Source organism: Anomaloglossus baeobatrachus, chromosome 5, assembly GCF_048569485.1.
Source record: "Anomaloglossus baeobatrachus isolate aAnoBae1 chromosome 5, aAnoBae1.hap1, whole genome shotgun sequence".
NCBI lineage: Eukaryota > Metazoa > Chordata > Amphibia > Anura > Aromobatidae > Anomaloglossus > Anomaloglossus baeobatrachus.
Window position 1 is genome coordinate 35928329 of NC_134357.1, and position 26253 is coordinate 35954581.

Genomic DNA, 26253 nt, shown 5'->3' on the forward strand with positions numbered 1-26253 from the left:
GATTACTGCTTTGCACACTCTTAGCATTCTCTTGATGAGCTTCAAGAGGTAGTCACCGGAAATGGTCTTCCAACAGTCTTGAAGGAGTTCCCAGAGATGCTTAGCACTTGTTGGCCCTTTTGCCTTCACTCTGCGGTCCAGCTCACCCCAAACCATCCCGATTGGGTTCAGGTCTGGTGACTGTGGAGGCCAGGTCCTCTGGCGTAGCACCCCATCACTCTCCTTCTTAGTCAAATAGCCCTTACACAGCCTGGAGGTGTGTTTAGGGTCATTGTACTGTTGAAAAATAAATGATGGTCCAACTAAATGCAAACCGGATGGAATAGCATGCCGCTGCAAGATGCTGTGGAGCCATGCTGGTTCTGTATGCCTTCAATTTTGAATAAATCCCCAACAGTGTCACCAGCAAAGCCCCCCCACACCATCACACCTCCTCCTCCATGTTTCACGGTGGGAACCAGCCATGTAGAGTCCATCCGTTCACCTTTTCTACAAACACACGGTGGTTGGATCCAAAGATCTCAAATTTGGACCCATCAGACCAAAGCACAGATTTCCACTGGTCTAATGTCCATTCCTTGTGTTCTTTATCCCAAACAAGTCTCTTCTGCTTGTTGCCTGTCCTTAGCAGGGGTTTCCTAGCAGCTATTTTACCATGAAGGCTGGCTGCACAAAGTCTCCTCTTAACAGTTGTTCTAGAGATGAGAAGGTGTGTCCAAACTTTTGGTCTGTACTGTATATAGAGTAGAATTCAACAAATGTTTCCTTTTCCAGAAGTGCCACCATAGGGAAAATGAATCATTACACAATTTTGCTTGAAGTCAAGGGGCTGTCCATTTAATTTCTAAGGGGTACTTTCCACGCTGCGACATCACTACTGCGATATCATTGGGGTCAAATTGAAAGTGACGCACATCCGGCGCCGGTAACGACGTCGCAACATGTAAAGCCTAGATGCGCCGATAAACGATCAAAAAAAGCGTCGAAAATCGGTGATCTGTGTAGTATCGGTCATTTTCATAATGTCGCATCAATAGGAGATACGATGTTGTTCCTCGTTCCTGCAGCAGCGCACATCGCTGTGTGTGTGAAGCCGCAGGAGCGAGGAACATCTCCTTACCTGCCTCCACCGGCTATGCGGAAGGAAGAAGGTGGGCGGGATGTTTACATCTGGCTCATCTCCGCCCCTCCGCTTCTATTGGCCACCTGCCGTGTGACGTCGCTGTGACGCCGCACGACCCGCCCCCTTAGGAAGGAGGCGGGTCGCCGGCCAGAGCGACGTCGCAGGGCAGGTAAGTGCGTGTGAAGATGCCGTAGCGATAATGTTCGCTACGGCAGCTATCACAAGATATCGCCTGTGCGACGGAGGCGGGGACTATCGCGCTCGGCATTGCTAGTTTCGGCTTGCGATGTCGCAGCGTGCAAAGTGCCCCTAATAGTCTTCCAAGGTAAGAGCCTTACTTTGCAGCTGTTCTCTTCTCTGACTTATACACTGTATTACTCGTTGCGTGGATGGCCACGGAATATAGAGCCACCGGAAATCAAACTTTCAGACACTTCCCTCTATTATCCAAACTACTGTTCCCAGGGAAGCAACTTCACTTTTCAGAGATCGCAGTAGAACCCAGACCCTAGAATTGGATGGGAGCCCCAAAGATCCTTTATGAGACCAGTACTATCAATGGTACATGATGGCTACAAATTTTGCATTAGCGTCCAAGGTCGTCTTCTGCTTGTAGAAGGAATGATGCAGTTAATAGATGAGGAATTCCTTTCGAGGTCTCCAGAATATTAATTTCTTCTTCTTTTAGAACTTGATGCTTCTTTTCTTTTTCTTTTTTTTAGTCCTTTAGATGAAATTGCCATGTGAGCAGAATAATATCTCTCTAAGCTAAACGAAATTTATACACCACTTAAAGCTAAGATGAGTTCAAAGGAAAGCGTTGCGTTATGAGTTCCTCCACCATCTTGGGGAGGATTAGGATATCATCGGAAGAAGGACGTAATGTTCTTTCTGCCTTTGACACTCGGATCTGGAAAATGCTAGAAGCTCTTAATGGAAAAAGACACAGGTGAGTCGGCAGCAACATGTTTAGTGCAGACAAGAAAATCGGATCTCCCATGGCACGAATGAAACTCGATCAGAAATCCTATAAGAGCCGCGCGTGGCTTTGATTAGACGCATTTCTTTTATTTCCTTCTCCCTGGAAGCAGCAGCAGCAAATCCATTTTCTATTACAATAATTGATTTTCCAAGTTTGTGACTTGGATTCGGTGAAGTGTAATTTATCCATTTTAACTGAATCATTCACTGTATTGTACTGAATTGGGAACTGCCAAATGGGAATGTAATAGTAATAAATGAGGAGGGTCCTATATACCTTTATCTATCAGCAATAGTAGAGCGTGGCTCTTATACTACAGAACCTGGCCTGTGCATGAATGGCGTACAGTATAGACCACTGGCCCATTATTCTGTATGGAGGACTATGTGGAGCCCATTATTCTGTATGGAGGACTATGTGGGGCCCATTATTCTGTATGGAGGGCTATGTGGGGGCCATTATTCTGTATGGAGGGCTATGTGGAGCCCATTATTCTGTATGGAGGGCTATGTGGAGCTCATTATTCTGTATGGAGGGCTATGTGGGGTCCATTATTCTGTATGGAGGGCTATGTGGGGCCCATTATTCTTTATGGAGGGCTATGTGGGGCCCATTATTCTGTATGGAGGACTATGTGGAGCCCATTATTCTGTATGGAGGGCTATGTGGGGCCCATTATTCTGTATGGAGGGCTATGTGGGGTCCATTATTCTGTATGGAGGGCTATGTGGGGCCCATTATTCTGTATGGAGGGCTATATGGGGCCCATTATTCTGTATGGAGGGTTATGTGGGGCACATTATTCTGTATGGAGGACTATGTGGGGCCCATTATTCTGTATGGAGGGCTATGTGGAGCCCATTATTCTGTATGGAGGGCTATGTGGGGCCCATTATTCTGTATGGAGGGCTATGTGGGGCCCATTATTCTGTATGGAGGGTTATGTGGGGCCCATTATTCTGTATGGAGGGCTATGTGGAGCCCATTATTCTGTATGGAGGGCTATGTGGGGCCCATTATTCTGTATGGAGGGCTATGTGGGGCCCATTATTCTGTATAGAGGGCTATGTGGGGCCCATTATTCTGTATGGAGGGCTATGTGGGGTCCATTATTCTATATGGAGGGCAATGTGGGCACATTATTCTGTATGGAGGGCTATGTGGGGCCCATTATTCTGTATGGAGGGCTATGTGGGCACATTATTCTGTATGGAGAGCTATGTGGGGCCCATTATTCTGTATGGAGGGCTATGTGGGGCCATTATTCTGCATGGAGGGCTATGTGGGGCCCATTATTCTGTATGGAGGGCTATGAGGGGCCCATTATTCTGTATGGAGAGCTATGTGGGGCCCATTATTCTGTATGGAGGGCTATGTGGGGCCCATTATTCTGTATGGAGGGCTATGTGGGGACCATTATTCTGTATGGAGGGCTATGTGGGGTCCATTATTCTGTATGGAGGACTATGTGGAGCCCATTATTCTGCATGGAGGGCTATGTGGGGCCCATTATTCTGTATGGAGGGCTATGTGGGGTCCATTATTCTGTATGGAGGACTATGTGGAGCCCATTATTCTGCATGGAGGGCTATGTGGGGCCCATTATTCTGTATGGAGGGCTATGAGGGGCCCATTATTCTGTATGGAGAGCTATGTGGGGCCCATTATTCTGTATGGAGGGCTATGTGGGGCCCATTATTCTGTATGGAGGGCTATGTGGGGACCATTATTCTGTATGGAGGGCTATGTGGGGCCCATTATTCTGTATGGAGGGCTATGTGGGGACCATTATTCTGTATGGAGGGCTATGTGGAGCACATTATTCTGTATGGAGGGCTATGTGGGGCACATTATTCTGTATGGAGGGCTATGTGGGGCCCATTATTCTGTATGGAGGGCTATGTGGGGCACATTATTCTGTATGGAGGACTATGTGGGGTCCATTATTCTCTATGGAGAGCTATGTGGGGCCCATTATTCTGTATAGAGGGCTATGTGGGGCCCATTATTCTGTATAGAGGGCTATGTGGGGCCCATTATTCTGTATGGAGGGCTATGTGGGGCCCATTATTCTGTATGGAGAGCTATGTGGAGCCCATTATTCTGTATGGAGGGCTATGTGGGGTCCATTATTCTGTATGGAGGGCTATGTGGGGCCATTATTCTGTATGGAGGGCTATGTGGGGCCCATTATTCTGTATGGAGGGCTATGTGGAGCCCATTATTCTGTATGGAGGACTATGTGGGGCCCATTATTCTGTATGGAGGACTATGTGGGGCCCATTATTCTGTATGGAGGGCTATGTGGAGCACATTATTCTGTATAGAGGGCTATGTGGGGCCCATTATTCTGTATGGAGGGCAATGTGGAGCCCATTATTCTGTATGGAGGGCTATGTGGGGCCCATTATTCTGTATGGAGGGCTATGTGGAGCCCATTATTCTGTATGGAAGGCTATGTGGGGTCCATTATTCTGTATGGAGGACTATGTGGAGCAGATTATTCTGTATGGAGGACTATGTGGGGTCCATTATTCAGTATGGAGGGCTATGTGGGGTCCATTATTCTGTATGGAGGGCCATGTGGGGCCCATTATTCTGTATGGAGGGCTATATGGGGCCCATTATTCTGTATGGAGGGCTATGTGGGGCCCATTATTCTGTATGGAGGACTATGTGGGGTCCATTATTCTGTATGGAGGACTATGTGGGGCCCATTATTCTGTATGGAGGGTTATGTGGGACCCATTATTCTGTATGGAGGAATATGTGGGGCCCATTATTCTGTATGGAGGACTATGTGGAGCACATTATTCTGTATGGAGGACTATGTGGGGCCCATTATTCTGTATGGAGGACTATGTGGAGCCCATTATTCTGTATGGAAGGCTATGTGGGGTCCATTATTCTGTATGGAGGACTATGTGGAGCAGATTATTCTGTATGGAGGACTATGTGCGTTCCATTATTCTGTATGGAGGGCTATGTGGGGGTCCATTATTCTGTATGGAGGGCTATGTGGGGCTCATTATTCTGTATGGAGGACTATGTGGGGCACATTATTCTGTATGGAGGGCTATGTGGGGCCCATTATTCTGTATGGAGGGCTATGTGGGGCCCATTATTCTGTATGGAGGGCTATGTGGAGCACATTATTCTGTATGGAGGACTATGTGGGGCCCATTATTCTGTATGGAGGACTATGTGGAGCACATTATTCTGTATGGAGGACTATGTGGGGGTCCATTATTCTGTATGGAGGGCTATGTGGGGCCCATTATTCTGTATGGAGGGCTATGTGGGGCCCATTATTCTGTATAGAGGGCTATGTGGAGCACATTATTCTGTATAGAGGGCTATGTGGGGTCCATTATTCTGTATGGAGGACTATGTGGGGCCCATTATTCTGCATGGAGGACTATGTGGTGCCCATTATTCTGTATGGAGGACTATGTGGAGCACATTATTCTGTATGGAGAGCTATGTGGGGCTCATTATTCTGTATGGAGGGCTATGTGGGGCCCATTATTCTGTATGGAGGGCTATGTGGGGCCCATTATTCTGTATGGAGGGCTATGTGGGGCCCATTATTCTGTATCGAGGGCTATGTGGGGCCCATTATTCTGTATGGAGGGTTATGTGGGGCACATTATTCTGTATGGAGGACTATGTGGGGCCCATTATTCTGTATGGAGGGCTATGTGGGGCCCATTATTCTGTATGGAGGGCTATGTGGGGCCCATTATTCTGTATGGAGAGCTATGTGAGGCCATTATTCTGTATGGAGGGCTATGTGGGGCCATTATTCTGTATGGAGGGCTATGTGGGGTCCATTATTCTGCATGGAGGACTATGTGGTGCCCATTATTCTGTATGGAGGACTATGTGGAGCACATTATTCTGTATGGAGAGCTATGTGGGGCTCATTATTCTGTATGGAGGGCTATGTGGGGCCCATTATTCTGTATGGAGGGCTATGTGGGGCCCATTATTCTGTATGGAGGACTATGTGGGGCCCATTATTCTGTATGGAGGACTATGTGGGGCACATTATTCTGTATGGAGGACTATGTGGGGCTCATTATTCTGTATGGAGGGCTATGTGGGGCCCATTATTCTGTATGGAGGGCTATGTGGGGCCCATTATTCTGTATGGAGGGCTATGTGGGGCCCATTATTCTGTATGGAGAGCTATGTGGGGCTCATTATTCTGTATGGAGGGCTATGTGGGGCCCATTATTCTGTATGGAGGACTATGGGGTCCATTATTCTGTATGGAGGGCTATGTGGGGTCCATTATTCTGTATGGAGGGCTATGTGGGGCACATTATTCTGTATGGAGGGCTATGTGGGGCACATTATTCTGTATGGAGGACTATGTGGAGCACATTATTCTGTATAGAGGACTATGTGGGGCCCATTATTCTGTATGGAGGGCTATGTGGAGCCCATTATTCTGTATGGAGGACTATGTGGGGCCATTATTCTGTATGGAGGGCTATGTGGGGCACATTATTCTGTATGGAGGGCTATGTGGGGCACATTATTCTGTATGGAGGACTATGTGGGGCCATTATTCTGTATGGAGGGCTATGTGGGGCACATTATTCTGTATGGAGGGCTATGTGGGGCACATTATTCTGTATGGAGGGCTATGTGGGGCACATTATTCTGTATGGAGGGCTATGTGGGGCTCATTATTCTGTATGGAGTGCTATGTGGAGCCCATTATTCTGTATGGAGGGATATGTGGGGGTCCATTATTCTGTATGGAGGGCTATGTGGGGCACATTATTCTGTATGGAGGGCTATGTGGAGCCCATTATTCCATATGGAGAGCTATGTGGAGCCCATTATTCTGTATGGTGGGCTATGTGGGACACATTATTCTTTATAGAGGACTATGTGGAGCCCATTATTCTGTATGGAGGACTATGTGGGGCCCATTATTCTGTATGGTGGGCTATGTGGGGCCCATTATTCTGTATGGAGGACTATGTGGGACACATTATTCTGTATGGAGGGCTATGTGGGGCCCATTATTCCATATGGAGAGCTATGTGGAGCCCATTATTCTGTATGGTGGGCTATGTGGGACACATTATTCTTTATAGAGGGCTATGTGGAGCCCATTATTCTGTATAGAGGGATATGTGGAGCCCATTATTCTGTATAGAGGGCTATGTGGAGCCCATTATTCTGTATAGAGGGATATGTGGGGCCCATTATTCTGTATGGAGAGCTATATGGAGCCCATTATTCTGTATAGAGGACTATGTGGGGCCCATTATTCTGTATGGAGGGCTATGTGGAGCCCATTATTCTGTATGGAGGGCTATGTGGTGCCCATTATTCTGTATGGAGGACTAGGTGGGGCCCATTATTCTGTATGGAGGACTAGGTGGGGCCCATTATTCTGTATGGAGGACTAGGTGGGGCCCATTATTCTGTATGGAGGACTAGGTGGGGCCCATTATTCTGTATGGAGGACTAGGTGGGGCCCATTATTCTGTTGGAGGACTATGTGGAGCCCATTATTCTGTATGGAGGACTATGTGGTGCCCATTATTCTGTATAGAGGACTATGCGGTGCCTATTATTCTGTATGGAGGGCAATGTGGGGCCCATTATTCTGTATGGAGGACTATGTGGGGCCCATTATTCTATATGGAGGGCTATGTGGAGCCCATTTTCTGTATGGTGGGCTATGTGGGACACATTATTCTTTATAGAGGGCTATGTGGAGCCCATTATTCTGTATAGAGAGATATGTGGTGCCCATTATTTTGTATATTCGGTATAATTGATTAATCATACACCTGACTAAATTCCTACAAAATCCCAAAATATGTGCAAGTGTACCGAGGAGAGTTAATGCCATTTTAAAGGCAAAGGGCAGTAACCAAATATTGTTAGGATTCAATTTCTCTTTCATTCATTCATTCATTAATTCACTTAGCATTTGGTTAATTGATAAAAAAAATAAACAACTAGACAGCTTGTCCCCTATTTGGACAATCCCTTTTCAAATGAAATGATTCCCCTTTTAAAAATTAACCCCCCATACTCTCACCTCCTGTATCGGAAGCGTTTTAGTGATGTCCGTGCCGGGTGTCTCAGCCCTGCAGCCAATCAGTGGCCACAATTGGGCTGCTTACTATTTTTGATTGTCCAAAGTATTTCCGAAGACGTGAATGGGGGAACATTTAATTTTAAAAAGGGCTTTCCCAGATAGTGGATTAACCCTTTAACACTTCGATTTTTGAAAGCATTCTTACCTTGCAGCATTTTGTCTGCACCTATAAAACCTTTGCACAGTACTGTATATAATGCATGGTTAGCAGTGGATTGCCCTATATGTAAGATGACCTTTTCCTTCTTCTATCCAGTGTCCATCCCCCTTTAGGTGCTCTGGGCATTGCTTGGCATTTGGAACAATGCCTGTAGGAGCTCGCTGACGTCGTCCATAGGTGTCAGGATGTAGCCCTCAGGACGCCATGCTCCTCCCACACTTCCTCCAAGCTCAGCACAAGACGGTGCGGATGTTCTTGGCTGTCTGTAGTGAAGGGAAGGAGGCTGCGGACCTCTCAGCACCACGGACAGCGGAGGCCGCTACTAGCTGCAGCACCAGGGACAGCAGCAGCTGCAGAGCGGGGTCCCCGTGTAATAATCCCCCCGCACAAAGCCTCAGCAATCCCAGACGAGGTGTGAGCAATCCACGGAAGGGGCGACAGCAGGATCTCCAAGGACAAAGCAGCAGAAGCAGCTCTGATCCAAAGTAACAGCCAGGAGAATCAGAGGAGGCTGCAGCTCACCCCCAATCCTGTGCTAGGACCTGCTGCATCTCACCCCAATCCTGTGCTAGGACCTGCTACATCTCACCCCAATCCTGTGCTAGGACCTGCTGCATCTCACCCCAATCCTGTGCTAGGACCTGCTGCAGCTCACCCCAATCCTGTGCTAGGACCTGCTGCATCTCACCCCAATCCTGTGCTAGGACCTGCTGCAGCTCACCCCAATCCTGTGCTAGGACCTGCTGCAGCTCACCCCAATCCTGTGCTAGGACCTGCTGCATCTCACCCCAATCCTGTGCTAGGACCTGCTGCAGCTCACCCCAATCCTGTGCTAGGACCTGCTGCAGCTCACCCCAATCCTGTGCTAGGACCTGCTGCATCTCACCCCAATCCTGTGCTAGGACCTGCTGCATCTCACCCCAATCCTGTGCTAGGACCTGCTGCATCTCACCCCAATCCCGTGCTGGGACCTGCTGTATCTCACCCCAATCCTGTGCTAGGACCTGCTGCATCTCACCCCAATCCTGTGCTAGGACCTGCTGCATCTCACCCCAATCCTGTGCTAGGACCTGCTGCATCTCACCCCAATCCTGTGCTAGGACCTGCTGCATCTCACCCCAATCCTGTGCTAGGACCTGCTGCATCTCACCCCAATCCTGTGCTGGGACCTGCTACATCTCACCCCAATCCTGTGCTGGGACCTGCTACATCTCACCCCAATCCTGTGCTAGGACCTGCCGCATCTCACCCCAATCCTGTGCTGGGACCTGCTACATCTCACCCCAATCCTGTGCTAGGACCTGCTGAATCTCATCCCAATCCTGTGCTGGGACCTGCCGCATCTCACCCCAATCCTGTGCTAGGACCTGCTACATCTCACCCCAATCCTGTGCTAGGACCTGCTGAATCTCATCCCAATCCTGTGCTAGGACCTGCTGCATCTCACTCCAATCCTGTGCTAGGACCTGCTGCATCTCACTCCAATCTTGTGCTGGGACCTGCTGTGTCTGACCCTAATCCTGTGCTGGGACCTGCTGCATCTCACCCCAATCCTGTGCTAGGACCTGCTGCATCTCACCCCAATCCTGTGCTAGGACCTGCTACATCTCACCCCAATCTTGTGCTAGGACCTGCTGAATCTCACCCCAATCCTGTGCTAGGACCTGCTACCTCTCACCCCAATCCTGTGCTGGGACCTGCTGTATCTCACCCCAATCCTGTGCTAGGACCTGCTACATCTCACCCCAATCCTGTGCTAGGACCTGCCGCATCTCACCCCATCCTGTGCTGGGACCTGCTGCATCTCACACCAATACTGTGCTGGGACCTGCTACATCTCACCCCAATCCTGTGCTAGGACCTGCTGCATCTCACCTCAATCCTGTGCTGGGACCTGCTACATCTCACCCCAATCCTGTGCTAGGACCTGCTGCATCTCACCCCGTCCTGTGCTAGGACCTGCTGCATCTCACCCCAGTCCTGTGCTGGGACCTGCTACATCTCACCCCAATCCTGTGCTAGGACCTGCTACATCTCACCCCAATCCTGTGCTGGGACCTGCTGCAGCTCACCCCAATCCTGTGCTGGGACCTGCCGCATCTCACCCCAATCCTGTGCTAGGACCTGCTACATCTCACCCTAATCCTGTGCTGGGACCTGATACATCTCACCCCAATCCTGTGCTAGGACCTGCTGCATCTCACCCCAATCCTGTGCTAGGACCTGCTACATCTCACCCTAATCCTGTGCTAGGACCTGCTGCATCTCACCCAAATCCTGTGCTAGGACCTGCTGCATCTCACCCAAATCCTGTGCTAGGACCTGCTACATCTCACCCTAATCCTGTGCTGGGACCTGATACATCTCACCCCAATCCTGTGCTAGGACCTGCTGCATCTCACCCCAATCCTGTGCTAGGACCTGCTACATCTCACCCTAATCCTGTGCTAGGACCTGCTGCATCTCACCCCAATCCTGTGCTAGGACCTGCTGCATCTCAACCCAATCCTGTGCTAGGACCTGCTGCATCTCACCCCAGTCCTGTTTTGGGACCTGAAGCTTTCCCAGCCTCTGTGTCATCCCTGCACCAAACATGGCCGAGGTACAGTATGTCCCAGAGCCCTGCAGCTCTGCAGAATCCTCATGTAATGCTGCTAATGAGTGGCAGCTGGAGAAGCTTTGTCATTATAGGATGGAAGTTGCAGCTACTTATTTGGCTTTATGTTTATTGGATTCTTAGGGGAGTAATTTGGGATTTTGGCCAATCAGGAACCACAGTGTGATAAGGTATATAGATAGCTCTGATATAGCGGTGCGTTAGTGCACACAGAGAGCTACCATGGGCTAATCAGTGTAGTCATATTTTACTAATACGGTATATACCAACATTTACAAGGGAAACCCAGGACAGGTGATCACTTGTTGATCAATGAGGGCCCAACTCCTGGGACCTGCAGGGCACTTTTATCCCCGATAGAATGGAGCAGTTCTGCGCATGTTCCACCGCCGCTCCATTCATTCCATGTGAGAACTATTAAAGGGGTTGTCTACTACTTTTACAGTGATGGCCTACCCTTAGGATGTCATCAGTGTCGGATCGGCCAGGGTATGAAGCCCGGCACCACCACCGATCAGCTGTCCCTGGTGCCGATGGCGGCAGCAGTCAATGCTCGATTCTGGAGCTGCTCCGTCTTCTGATAACAGCTGCGGCCCGGTACTGCACATCTGCCTCCTATTGATTTGAATGGGGGGTGGATGTGCAGTACCCACTCGCAGCCTCATCAATTGATAGGACAGCTACACAACTCATAATTTATGGCCACAGGCTACCGGCACTAAAAATAGCTGATCAGCAGGGGTGTCGGGTATCGGACCCCGGCCGATCAGACATGGGTGACCTCTCCTAAGGATAGGCCATCAATGTAAAAGTAGTGGACAGCCCCTTTAAATACTGACTTTTTCCAGCTGCTCCATAGAAATGGGATAAAGTGGCTGTCAGGCATCCGACCTACCACTCTATTTTGTAACGGGGGTTAAAGTGCCCCCCTTCAGGGATAAATATTCTGCATTTTGCCGATTGGACACCCACTTGTTCTGACAACTTATTTTCTCTTTGACAACCCTTTTTAATTATGTCACGGCCTTATACATATAATCACTCAATGAGTCCTTTTCTAGGTGTAATGTTGCATCGAAATCCTAAATTGCAGAATTTTAACTGCTGCTACTTTTCAGCATGTGGTGTGTACATATACAGTATATCACAAAAGTGAGTACACCCTCACATTTTTGTATATTTTTGTTATATATGTTTTCATGGGATAGCACTGAAGATCTGACCCTGTGATACAATGTACAGTGTCAGTGTGCAGCTTGTAAAACAAGGTAAATTTGGTGTCCTCTAAATAACTCTACACACAAGCCATTTATGTCTAAACCACTGGCAGCAAAAGTGAGTACACCCCTAAGTGAAAATGGTCATATTGTGCCCAATTACCATTTTCCCTCCCTGGTGTCATGTGACTCATTAGTGTTACAAGGTCTCATGTGTGAATGGGGAGCGGGGGTGTTACATTTGGTCTTATCTCTCACACACTCTCTCATACTGGTCACTGGAAGTTCAACATGGCTCCTCATGGCAAAGAATTCTCTGAGGATCTGAAAAAATAATTGTTAGTCTACATAAAGATGGCCGAGGCTATAAGAAGATTGCCAACACCCTGACACTGAGCTGCAGCACGGGGGCCAAGACCATACAGCAGTTTAACATGACAGGATCCACTCAGGACAAGCCTCACCATGGTCGACCACAGAAGTTGAGTGCAGGAGCTCAGAATCATATCCAGAGGTGTCTTTTCAGAATAGACATAAGAGTGCTGCCAGCATTGCTCAAGAGGTTACAGGGGGGGTCCCACCTGTCAGTACTCAGACCATATGCTGCACACTGCATAACATGGGTCTCCGTGGCTGTCATCCCAAAAGGAATCCCTCTTCTAAATATCATACACAATAAAACTAGCAAAACATTTTCTGAAGACAAGCAGACTAAGCACATTGATTAAATAAATGTATTTGGTTCAGATGGTGTCAAGTGTGTGTGGCAGCAACCAGGTGAGGAGAACAAAGACAAGTGTGTCCTGCCTATAGTCAGGCATGGTGGTGGGAGTGTCATGGTTTGGGGCTGCATGAGTGCTGCCGGCTGTGGGGCTATAGTTCACTGGGGGAACCATGAATGCCAACATATACTGTGACATACTAAAGCAGAACATGATCCCCTCCCTTTGGAAACAGGGCCGCAGGGCAGTATAACAAACCCAAACACACCTCCAAGACGATCACTGCCTTGCTTAAGAAACTGCGGGCAAAGGTGTTGGACTCTCCACGCGTCTCCAAACCTAAACCCTATGGAGCATCTGTGGGACCTCCTCAAACAGAAGGTGGAGGAGAGCAAGGTCTCTAACATCCACCATCTCCAGGATGTCATCATGGAGGATGGAAGAGGATCAAGTGGCTCTTGTAAAGCTCTAGTGAACTCCATCCCCAAGAGAGTTAGGGCAGAGTTTAAAAAGAACAGTGGTGACACAAAATATTCACACTTTGGGCACAATTTGGCCATTTTCACTTAGGGGTGTACTCACTTTTGTTTCCAGCGGTTTAGACATTAATGGCTGTGTGTTGAGTTATTTAGAGGATACCAAATTTATACTGTTATACAAGCTGCGCACTGACACTGTACATTGTATCACAGGGTTAGATATTCACTGTTGTCCCATGAAAAGAGACAAAACATTAGGAAAATGTAAAAAAAGAGACAAAAAAGCACTAAACTTTGGTCTGAAAAAAATGAAGCATTGTCCCGCTCTTATGTACAAGGACATGATTTGTGTGCCTATCATTAAGATTGTCTACAATCAGCTCTGCTACATTAGAATTGTATTTCCATCCGAGGGGCCATTTATGATGTAACATGAGGGGTCCACAACTGTCAGAGCCGCAGGGACAAAGCCCCATCTATATCTTATACAGTACATGGGGTTGACCATGAACAGAGCCTTGTGACCACTTTCCCATTGATAATGGTTACTACGTTCTGCCCATTGTTCAAGCTGGTGGGGGTCTCACACTTTTATGACAGGTTGGACACATTAGTCTTTCTTTCTGTATGGAGGACTATATGGGGCCCATTATTCTGTATGGAGGGCTATGTGGGCCCATTATTCTGTATGGAGGGCTATGTGGGGCCCATTATTCTGTATGGAGGGCTATGTGGGCCCATTATTCTGTATGGAGGGCTATGTGGGGCCCATTATACTGTATGGAGGGCTATGTGGGGTCCATTATTCTGTATGGAGGGCTATGTGGGGCCCATTATACTGTATGGAGGGCTATGTGGGGCCCATTATTCTGTATGGAGGGCTATGTGGGGCCCATTATACTGTATGGAGGGCTATGTGGGGTCCATTATTCTGTATGGAGGGCTATGTAGGGCCCATTATTCTGTATGGAGGGCTATGTGGGGCACATTATTCTGTATGGAGGGCTATGTGGGGCACATTATTCTGTATGGAGGGCTATGTAGGGCCCATTATTCTGTATGGAGGGCTATGTGGGGCACATTATTCTGTATGGAGGGCTATGTGGGGCCCATTATTCTTTATGGAGGGCTATGTGGGGCTCATTATTCTGTATAGAGGACTATGTGGGGCTCATTATTCTGTATGGAGGGCTATGTGAGGACCTTTTTTCTGTATGGAGGGCTATGTGGGGCCCATTATTCTGTATGGAGGGCTATGTGGGGCCCATTATTCTGTATGGAGGGCTATGTGGTGCCTATTATTCTGTATGGAGGACTATGTGGGGCCCATTATTCTGTATGGAGGGCTATGTGGGGCCGATTATTCTGTATGGAGGGCTATGTGGGGCCCATTATCCTGTATGGAGGACTATGTTGGGCCCGTGACTAGGTTGGCCCATGACTATGTTTGAGCTTTTAACTTTAACCAAAGAAAACCACAAAAACAGATTCTATTTAGTTTGTGCACTCAATCTCAAAAGAAAGTATTGGGCATTATGAATATGGATGCAGTTGTTTTGTTGCTACCTGTGCACACAGTGATCCCTACTGTATGTATGCAGCTCATTCTGTGCACGGTGTAAATGGACAAAGTTCTCTAAACAAATCCAACCATGTCCTCACCCGAGCGCCCAAGATTACTCCTGGGGACTAATTTCTTCCTGCTTTGTGCTGCCCACATCTTTTCTGTGTTTATTACTTTTGGAGATTTAATTTTATGCATCTAACACATTATATTCTGGCAAAAGTGCATAAATAATTTGCTGATTTTACAAAGTATTATAATAGTTTATTTGTTTAGCTTCCCACTCATTGGCTTCACATCAGGTTCTCCTTCTTTATCTATTATTATTATTATTAGTTCTTGAGGTTTCCATATTTATTCCTGGTTTTTTCCTGCAATTATTTCCTGTGACTATTTTGTAAAATCTACTATTAAATGAGGTTTCCCTCCACAGTAAAGGCCCCGTTACACGCTACGATTTATCTGACAATATGTCGTCGGGGTCACGGTTTTCGTGACGCACTTCCGTCATCGTTAGCGACGTCGTTGCGTGTGACACCTACGAGCGACTCCGATCGATCGCAAATAGGGTAAAAATTGTTGATCGTTGACACGTCGTTCAGTTTCAAAATATTGTTCGACGTTTGGAACGCAGCAGGCATATTGCTACGTTTGACACCCTGCAAACGACGAACAACATCCACACGACCGCCTTGGTCAAACAATATATCCCTGAACGATGTCGTTTGTGAGATGTGTATGTGTGACCGCTACAAAATGACCTATGAGCGATCTCGGCAAATCGTAACAACGATCTGGGCGTGTCACATCGCTAACGAGATCGCTAGCCATGTTGCTGCGTGTAAAGCAGCCTTTAGTAGTGATCTATCTATGGGGTGCAACTACTTGGACCCCACCAACCCTTAGGACGTTGGGACTGCAGGTCTGGTAAAGTGCAGCACCCTAGTCTGATATTTTTCGGCACAGTGCCCCCTTTGACTCCATAATCTTGAATGGGAATGAGTGGCAATCTCACAGCCCCCTTCTCAAGAGGGATGATTTCAAGCGGCACTGTGAAAAGAAAAAAATAAATAAAGTGACTTCACAATCAGTAAAGGCCCCTTTATCCAGGAAGGTCAGCCAAGCTTGCTAATATCAGCAAAGCCTGGTCAACATCGGGCAGGCTAAAGTTAAAGGGGTTGTCCATGATTGACATATTTAAGACCTATCCAAGTGAAAGGTCATCATTAGGGTTGAATAATGCACTGTAAAGTTCAGCGTTGATGCGGAACATGGACTTTACAAAACATCAGTGTCTGAGTTTATAGTTTGGGTGCCTTACGTACGCTAACCACTCGATCGAGCATCAGGGTGGTCGGGTACGCTCGGTGCTCGGCCCAGTGGGAACCACTTGCAATCTCTAAATGGCTCTCACTGAGGGTAAAGACTACGTTTTTGGATGTAGTCTGTACAAAAAAAAAAAACAGAAAAACCTCCCTCCTCGGAAATGCGCTGTGTATGGCTGGCTGTGTGTGGGCGGAGAACCAAACTGTCCAATCATTGATTTCCAATGGGGTTTCCGGGTTCCAAAATCAAGTCCAGGTCCCAAACTGAATTTTATCTAAAGTATGGCTGAACCTGGCGAACCCAAATTTCAACGGGTCCACTCATCTCTAAACTTAAGCTTAAAGGGGTTGTCCATCACTGACATATTTAAGACCTATCCAAGTGAAAGGACATCAGTATCAGAACTGTTGGAGTCTGACACTATGAACTCCTATGGATCAGCTGTTTGCTCCATCGGAGGCCGAATGTGTGAGACCCATGGGGCAGAGGGTTAGCCTTACTCGTTGCCGGGCCGGTGATGTCGGTTCCGGGGATGTCACGGGTAGCCCTGCCGCCTTCGTGCCCTGAGGTGTCCACAATAAAAAGGGGGATAGGAGGTGGAGGTTGGGAATGATTGTCATGATGCCACCTGTGGTACGCGGCCAGGGATTAGCCGCTGCTGCTGTCGCTGTCCTCCAGGGCGGATGGTAGTAGCAGCAAAGATGGTTTCGCTCCCCACAGATGGAGTGGGCCCCGGGGAAGATGACAAGGGGAGTAGTAGTGGCGGTGGCCGTTGGCGCCGAAGCGCGGGGCGATGGTGCGAGTAATAAGTGCCCGATTCGGCTGCTGCGGTTTCAGGTTTCTTTACTCACTCATATGCCACTCGCTCGGGAAGTGCCAGTCACCTGTAGTGATGTGCCCCGTGGACCTCGGATAAGTTGGTAGAAACCACCGGTGTCTGGAAAGTGTCCTTTCTAAGAGTTGCCCCTTCAGTAGTGAGGAACATGAACTGAGCGTACCGCTCCAAGCCTCAGGTCCCGTGAAAGAAGAAGAAGGTGGTGGTGGTGTCATGTCGCCAGAACTGATGTCCCAGCTAGACTGACTGAAAATTGTGTAAAGTTGCTCCTACTTCTACCCCAAGTGGAACCTCAGGTGGTTGTCCTACTGACCGGAAAAGTCCCAAGCTTCATGTTGGCCAACCCCCCTGCCTAGCCTAGTCCAGCTCCCCAGTGAGAAGGCTCCTAAGCTGTATGTAAAGTGTGAATGTGGAACACTGGTGATTAACCCCCTCATTACCCAAGGCGAGATGCAGTACTCTGTGGCGACTGGAGCCGCAGGGGCACCACAATTGTGAACAGTGTATAGAACCAGAACAACACAACTCTGTACACTTTGTAGTGGTCTTTCTCAAGTATTGCAGCTTAGCTCCTATTGAAATGAATGGGTACTGATCTTCAATATCCAACAATGGCTCCTACACAGAGTATGGACTGCTGGGACCCCCACTAATCCCAAGAACCAAGTGTGTGAATGGAGCGCACATCCTCTCCATTCATTCTTATTGGGACCGCCGGAGATAGCAGCCAGTCTCCATCACTTCCATTAAAATGAAATGAAAAAGCAGTGCACATGATTGACCACCGGGTTTCCTCGGGATTGGTGGCGGACCCCCAGCAATCGGGAAATCCATCCCATGGATCCCCTGTGCAGTGATCTTCTAGCGACGTGCCAACCCTTTTAGCATAGTAGATACAAAGTTTGGAATTCATGTTGTGACTGCAGCTTAGCAAATATATATATATTGTTATTTAAGATAAGCGCTAATAACTGCTTTCTGACAGACTGTCTCCTTCCCTGACATGACTGGAGACTGTAAATGCAGGAATTTACATGACACAATCCCCGGTGTTGGTGCGCTGTCATCAGAGTCCTCGTACCTCTGTGTGGGAGTTTCTTATCCCTTGTTCTGTGACTAATTTAAGTAGGCGCAGAACATGAATACAGGAGCGGATACAAAAGATTTCTGAGGGCAAAGACTGGGACAAATCTGCATATTTTTTCATTTTTATTCTGTAACTCTGTGACTTAGAAGACTTTTAAAATGTCAGAGAGAATGTCGGTATCATCATATTTCCATAGTTTAAAGGTTGGAAGTAGAAACAAGTCTATCATGTTTATTTAATCAACTATAAAACGTATATAGCGCCATCATATTCCACAGTGTTGTACAGACATCATCATCACTGTCCCCATTTGGGGCTCACAATCTAAATTCCCTATCTGTATGTTTATGGAGTGTGGGAGAAAACTAGTGTATCCAGAGGAAACCAACGCAAACATAACAACCTATAACTAGTGATGGGCGAACCCCAACTGTAAAGGGGTCTGTACCGGATACCTAGTGTCCTTGCACAGACCCCCAAACATGGATTTTGTCTGGATTCGGCCACACGGATAATTAAAAAAAATACAGGAAAAAGAAAGAAAATAACTAATATAGCAGGAGCGTTATACTTAAGGGTACTTTACACGCTGCGACATCGCTAACGATATATCGTCAGGGTCACGTCGTTAGTGACGCACATCCGGCGTCATTAGCGACATCGCAGCGTGTGACAGCTAGGAGCGACGATCAGTGATCGCAAAAACGGCAAAAATCGTTGATCGTTGACACGTCGCGCCTTTTCATAATGTCGTTGGTGGTGCATGCCGCTGGTTGTTTGTCGTTCCTGCGGCATCACACATCGCTATGTGTGACACCGCAGGAGTGACGAACATCTCCTTACCTGCGCCCATCTCCTTACCTGCGTCCACCGAAAAGGAGGAAGGAAGGAGGTGGGCGGCATGTTCCGGACGCTCATCTCCGACCCTCCTCTTCTATTGGGCGGCCGTTTTGTGACGCCCCTGTGATGTCGCTGTGACGCCGAACGCACCTCCCCCTTGAAGGAGGGATTGTTCGGCGGTCACAGCAACGTCGCTGCACAGGTATGTGCCTGTGACACTGCTGTAGAGATATTGTTCACTACGGCAGCGATCACCAAATGTCGCACGAATGACGGGAGCGAGTGCAATCACTTGCAACATCGCTAGCAATCGCTAGTGATGTTGCGTTTAAAGCACCCTTTAGAGTCTCCCGTGCAGTTGTTACTACTTCCTGGTCCGCTCATTAACCCTCATACATATTCATTGCTTCCCCCGCCCACTGGCAGTCCCGGCGTCTGTGATTGGTTGCAGTCAGACAGTGCCCCCACCCTGTGCATCAGCGTCTGTGATTAGTTAGAATCACACACGCATCCCTTATAGTGGTGTAAAAATAAATTGGCGTAGGGTCCCCGCATATTGTAATACCCAGGGCAAATTAAGCAGGTCAGTCGTGTGCTTATCTTGGCTGTGTATCAAAATAAGAGGTACCCTATGTGGATTTTTTTAATTATTTCAATAACGAATTAAAAAAAATAGCGTGCGGCTCCCCTCCCCCCAGTTTTTGATACCCAGCCATGATAAAGCTGACGACTGGGGACTGGTATTCTCAGGCTGGGGAGATTCATGGTTATTGGGCTCCCCAGCCTAAAAATAGCAGCCTGCAGTCTCCCAGAATTGTCACATCCATTTGATGTAACAATTCTAGCACCTTACCTGGCTTATCCCAATTGCCCTGTTGGAGTGCCAATCTGGGTAATATAAGGGGTTAATGACAGCTCACAGCTGCAATAAATCCCTAGATTAGTAATGGAAATAAACGCAAGCACTGAAAAAAATCCTTTATTTGAAATAAAATACAAAAAAAAAATCCTCTTTCTCCAATTTATTACCCCCAAACACCAGATCCGACATAATCCACACAAGGTCTCATGACAATCCTGGCTCTGCTACATACTGAAGTCACAGTGCAGGGTACTGAACATGATCGCCTGCTGTGGCTTCAGGCAGATACTGACTGGGCCTCAGCTGTGAGCGGTGACGTTACTCAGTTTAACTGCAGTAACAGCTGGAGGTTGCCACGATCATCCACTTGTGACCGCAGGTAACCTGACCTTAGGTGACTTCATTAAACTCAGTGACCTCACCTCAGGTGAACTCATTCAGTTCAATAAGACCTGCATCTCCTGACAGAAAACTTCAGGTTTTTTTGCCAAGAGATGCAGATATGGTGCTGAAATTTAAACACCAAATTCCTGCACCAATACTATATCTTCTGGCAAAAAAACACGTCTAAACGTGATGCGGTTTTGATGCGATATTGATGCATTTTATTGCCAGGAGTTGCAGATTTGGTGCAGGAATTTGGTGTATAAATGTCATCACCAAATCTGCATCTCTCGAAAAAAACCCCCACAAAAACAGTTTTGATGCAGTTTCGGTGCGTTTTTCTGCTAGGAGATGCAAATTTGGTGTCGAAATGCCTTCACCAGATTTCTGCACCAAATTTGCATCTCCTTTTTTCTTTTTTTTCCCTTATCACTAATAACAGTTTAGAAACGCAAAAATAAGAAATCTTGTAAATTTCGTGCTGCCCTCTACGGCTACTATTGGGTACATAATACTGTTATTTTCAATAGACCCCAGGACATGGCTATCAATAGTCTGTCTCTAGGTTTTTTACTTCTACAGGGACGCTTTTGACGCAGACTCCAATATAGGCAAAGGGTATTGAGAATGTAGGATGAGGAGGTGAGCTGTGACATTATCTATTGTGAATGATGGATCCTGTGTTATCTACTGGATATAGAATTGTTAACAGTCATTGTACAGAAGGATGAGGAGGTGAGCTGTGACATTATCTATTGTGAATGATGGATCCTGTGTTATCTACTGGATATAGAAGTGTTTAGTCATTGTACAGAAGGAGGAGGAGGTGAGCTGTGACATTATCTATTGTGAATGGTGGATCCTGTGTTATCTACTGGATATAGAATTGTTAACAGTCATTGTACAGAAGGAGGAGGAGGTAAGCTGTGATATCACCTATTGTGGATCATGTGTTACCTATTGTATATAGAGATGTTATCAGCCATTGTACAGGTTGGGTAGGAGGTGAACTGTTACATTATCTATTGTGATTGGTGGATCCTGTGTTATCTACTGGATATAGAGGTATTATCAGTCATTGTACAGGAAGAGGAGGAGGTGAGCTGTGATATCACCTATTGTGGACCCTGTGTTACATACTGTATACAGAGGTGTTATTAGCCATTGTACAGGAGGGGGAGGAGGTGAGCTGTCATATAACCTATTGTAAATAGTGGATCATGTGTTATTTACTGTGCATAGAGGTGTTATCAGTGATTGTACAGGAGGGGGAGGAGGTGAGTTGTGATATCACCTATTGCAGACCCTGTGTTACATACTGTATATAGAGGTTTTATTGGCCATTTCACAGGAGGGAAGGAGGTGAGCTGTAACATAACCTATTGTAAATAGTGGATCTTGTGTTATCTACTGTATATGCAGGTGTTATCAGTCAGGTGTTATCAGTCATTGCTGTGATATCGCCTATTGTGAGTGGTGGATCCTGTGTGATCTGTTGTACATAGAAGTGTTAGTCATTGTACAGGAGGGGGAGAAGGTGAGCTGTGATATCACCTATTGTGAATGCTGGATCCTATGTTATCTGCTGTACATAGAACTAGTGTTAAGGCCCAGTCACACACAACGACTTACCAGCGATCCCGAAAACGATGCGACCTGATAGGGATCGCAGGTAAGTCGTTGGGAGATCGCAGGTGAGATGTCACACAGTCAGATCTTACCAAAGATGCAGGAACAATACAGGTCGCAGTAGCAACCTGTATAACGATCTCAGCAGTCACTGGGACCCTGTCACACAGTGTCAAACACAGCGATGTGTCTTGCCCAGCAGGACATCGCCTTTGAAGAAAATGGCCTGGACCATTCTGCAACGACTAGAGATCTCACAGCAGGGGCCTGATCGCTGGTAGGTGTCACACATAACGAGATCGCTAACGGGATCGCAACTGCGTCACCAAAACGGTGACTCAGCTGCGATCTCGCTAGCGATCTCGTTATGTGTGACGGTACCTTTAGTCATTGTACAGGAGGGGGGAAGGTGAACTATGATATCACCTATTGTGAATGGTAGATCAGTAGATCATGTGTTATCCACTGTATGTTGAGGTGTTATTAGTCATTGTACAAGAGGGGGAGGAGGTGAGCTGTGACATCACCTACTCTGAATGCTACTGTATATCCTGTGTTATCTAATGTATACAATTACAGAGGTATTAATCTGTTATTATAATCCTGTTTGTGATTAAAATGAGACGCCTGAATAGTCTTCTGTACAGAATAGGGACTATCTTTCTTAGGCCTAGTGGTCAATGTGACACTTGCTAAATTTAAACCTGATCTTATCAATAGGTTATCGTTTGATAACATATTCCCTTTTTCTTTCTGTGATTACAATACGTTATGAAAATGCCAAAAGTGGATAACACGCGGGTCTCGTCCCTTGCAATAACACAGATGAAATGCTGAGGACACATCCGAGTCTTTGGACGGTAGTCTGCATCCCCTTCGGCAGATGTTGTCCTTTTCCCCCATTTATGAGCACATGTATCTGGTAAAACCTGTGCAATTTGAAAATGAAGTCCTATTTCCATACATTTCATGATGATGATGAATACTTAAGTCATGGCCCGGGGCAGATGAGCAGTAATATCTCTTTCTGTCAGATGTTGTTTATCTACAGGAATCACATTGAATCTATCTCATTTGTCTTCAGTAGCCTCCAGGAGAGATCAGCGAAGCAGCATGTGTATGGAAAAGATTAGAAAGCTCATACATTTCTGTAGTATTTTACACTAAATATAAAAATGTGCTAATCTAAAGCCAATGTAATGTGCCGCAACCTGTAAGCAAGTGTTTCATTTCCCTACAGCTCCCCCACAGGGTCAATGAGGTATTACAAGATGTGAACCCCCTAGATATCATATGTAATTCATTTGGTTTGAGGCTAAACTGAGGCTAATTATCCATTGGTATTATTATATATGAGACAGGGAGAGGGTCAGTGCAGGCCGCAGATATATATGAGACAGGGAGAGGGTCAGGGCAGGCCATATATATATATATATGAGACAGGTAGAGGGTCAGGGCAGGCCACATATATATATATATATATATATATATATATGAGACAGGTAGAGGGTCAGGGCAGGTCACAGATATATATGAGACAGGTAGAGGTTTAGGGCAGACCACAGATATACATGAGACAGAGAGAGGGTCAGTGCAGGCCGCAGATATATATGAGACAGGTAGAGGTTTAGGGCAGGCCGCAGATATACATGAGACAGAGAGAGGGTCAGGGCAGGCCGCAGATATATATGAGACAGAGAGAGGGTCAGGGCAGACCACAGATATACATGAGACAGAGAGAGGGTCAGTGCAGGCCGCAGATATATATGAGACAGGTAGAGGTTTAGGGCAGGCCGCAGATATACATGAGACAGAGAGAGGGTCAGGGCAGGCCGCAGATATATATGAGACAGAGAGAGGGTCAGGGCAGGCCGCAGATATATATGAGACAGGGAGAGGGTCAGGGCAGACCACAGATATACATGAGACAGAGAGAGGGTCAGTGCAGGCCGCAGATATATATGAGACAGGTAGAGGTTTAGGGCAGGCCGCAGATATACGTGAGACAGAGAGAGGGTCAGGGCAGGCCGCAGATATATATGAGACAGAGAGAGGGTCAGGGCAGGCCGCAGATATATATGAGACAGGGAGAGGGTCAGTGCAGGCCGCAGATATATATGAGACAGGGAGAGGGTCAGGGCAGACCACAGATATACATGAGACAGAGAGAGGGTCAGTGCAGGCCGCAGATATATATGAGACAGGTAGAGGTTTAGGGCAGGCCGCAGATATACATGAGACAGAGAGAGGGTCAGGGCAGGCCGCAGATATATATGAGACAGAGAGAGGGTCAGGGCAGGCCGCAGATATATATGAGACAGAGAGAGGGTCAGGGCAGGCCGCAGATATATATGAGACAGAGAGAGGGTCAGGGCAGGCCGCAGATATATATGAGACAGAGAGAGGGTCAGGGCAGGCCACATATATATATATATATATATATATGAGACAAAGAGAGGGTCAGGGCAGGCCGCAGATATATATGAGACAGGGAGAGGGTCAGGGCAGGCCGCAGATATATATGAGACTTGATTGATAGGTGCAACGGAATATCTAATAGGTGGTTCGGGTATTGCTTGTTATTCCCACCCCTGTCTGCTGCCTGTCCTTTCTTCCCCTGTCTCTGTTAGTAAAGGGGGAGAAAAGAGGGTCAGGGCAGGCCGCAGATATATATGAGACAGGGAAAGGGTCAGGACAGGCCACAGATATGTGAGACAAGGAAAGGGTCAGGACAGGCCACAGATATGTGAGACAAGGAAAGGGTCAGGGCAGACCGCAGATATATATGAGACAGGGAGAGGGTCAGGGCAGGCCGCAGATATATATGAGACAGGGAGAGGGTCAGGGCAGGCCGCAGATATATATGAGACAGGGAGAGGGTCAGGACAGGCCACAGATATGTGAGACAAGGAAAGGGTCAGGGCAGACCGCAGATATATATGAGACAGGGAGAGGGTCAGGGCAGGCCGCAGATATATATGGGACAGGTAAAGGGACAGGGCAGGCACAGATATATATGAGAGGGTCAGGGCAGGCCGCAGATATATATGAGACAGGTAGAGGGTCTTTGCAGGCAGCAGATATATATGAGACAGGAAGAGGATCAGGGCAGGCCACAGATACTGTGTACTGTATATATATGAGACAGGTAGAGGTTTAGGGCAGGCCGCAAATATATATGAGACAGGGAGAGGGTCCGGGCAGGCCGCAGATATATATGAGACAGGGAGAGGGTCCGGGAAGGCCGCAGATATATATGAGACAGGGAGAGGGGCAGGGCAGGCCGTAGATAGGTGAACAAAGTAAAAATCACTGGACAGGTTAGTAGCAGAATTGACAAATTAGGAGAACAGTACACCTAAAAAAGGACCAATCACCAGGATTTTCCTATATAACCTAAAGCCAGTGCTATACTGGCACTATATTTCTGATTCTATACATACCTTTAGTAGTGAGATCGGATGTATTCTTTCTGAAATACAGGCAAGTAAAGTTTGTGAAGTACACTGTTACTTGATTGATAGGTGCAACGGAATATCTAATAGGTGGTTCGGGTATTGCTTGTTATTCCCACCCCTGTCTGCTGCCTGTCCTTTCTTCCCCTGTCTCTGTTAGTAAAGGGGGAGAAAAGAGGCAGGAAGGAAAGGGGGAGGAAGGACAGGCAGACAGACAGGGGCGGACATAACTAGCAAAACTCGACCCACCTATACGATATCCTGCAGCACCTATCAATCAAAGGACAGTGCAATTCACAAACTTTACTTGCCTGTATTTTAGACACTATACATCCGATCTCACAACTAAAGGTATGTATAGAATCTATATAGTTTATAGTTTATATATGAAATCCTGGTGGTTGATCCTCTTTAACTCAAACAGGGAAGAAATGGAACAATGTGGGAAGAAGAAGGGTCCTAAAAATGTTTAGACTAATGGATCTTTGACTGTGGAGTTATGTTGACTCTTGGCCTCTTAAAGGGACGGCATCCGCCAATGCTCACCCCCCTGAGCTGTTGCGGTAAAAAAAACATGCATTGTTTTCTAGCTAATAGATGAAAGTGCCAAATTAGTGACCCCCTCCATCAAGTCCCAATTCTCTAATGTGGTCTTTAAAAATAGACTTTCTACATAAAGATGTATATAAAGAAAACATTTTAAGACAATGTACCCAAACTGTCATGTATTATTAGCATTAATGAGTCATTCTCAGAGCACACAATGTCAGCAAATAAAATAGCGTGGGTGAAGGCGAGTAAAGAGAAAATCGTGCTATTTTGGTGGTGTGAGTGGGAG

At 47.0% G+C, this 26253-nt stretch overlaps 1 protein-coding gene across 5 annotated transcripts in view; it reads left to right on the forward strand.

Annotated features, from left to right (window-relative positions):
• The window catches only part of GOLGA7B (golgin A7 family member B), a 377547-nt gene that overhangs the window by 304432 nt on the left and 46862 nt on the right, over positions 1-26253 (forward strand). The window contains exon 1 of one of the 5 annotated variants that reach the window (XM_075348402.1): positions 10800-11000. The exons of the other annotated variants lie outside the window; for them this stretch is intronic. Coding sequence (XP_075204517.1) covers positions 10992-11000 — 9 coding nt within the window. The 5' untranslated portion in view covers positions 10800-10991. Of the gene's footprint in view, positions 1-10799; positions 11001-26253 lie in introns of those variants that run through there. 5 annotated transcript variants of the gene reach the window in all.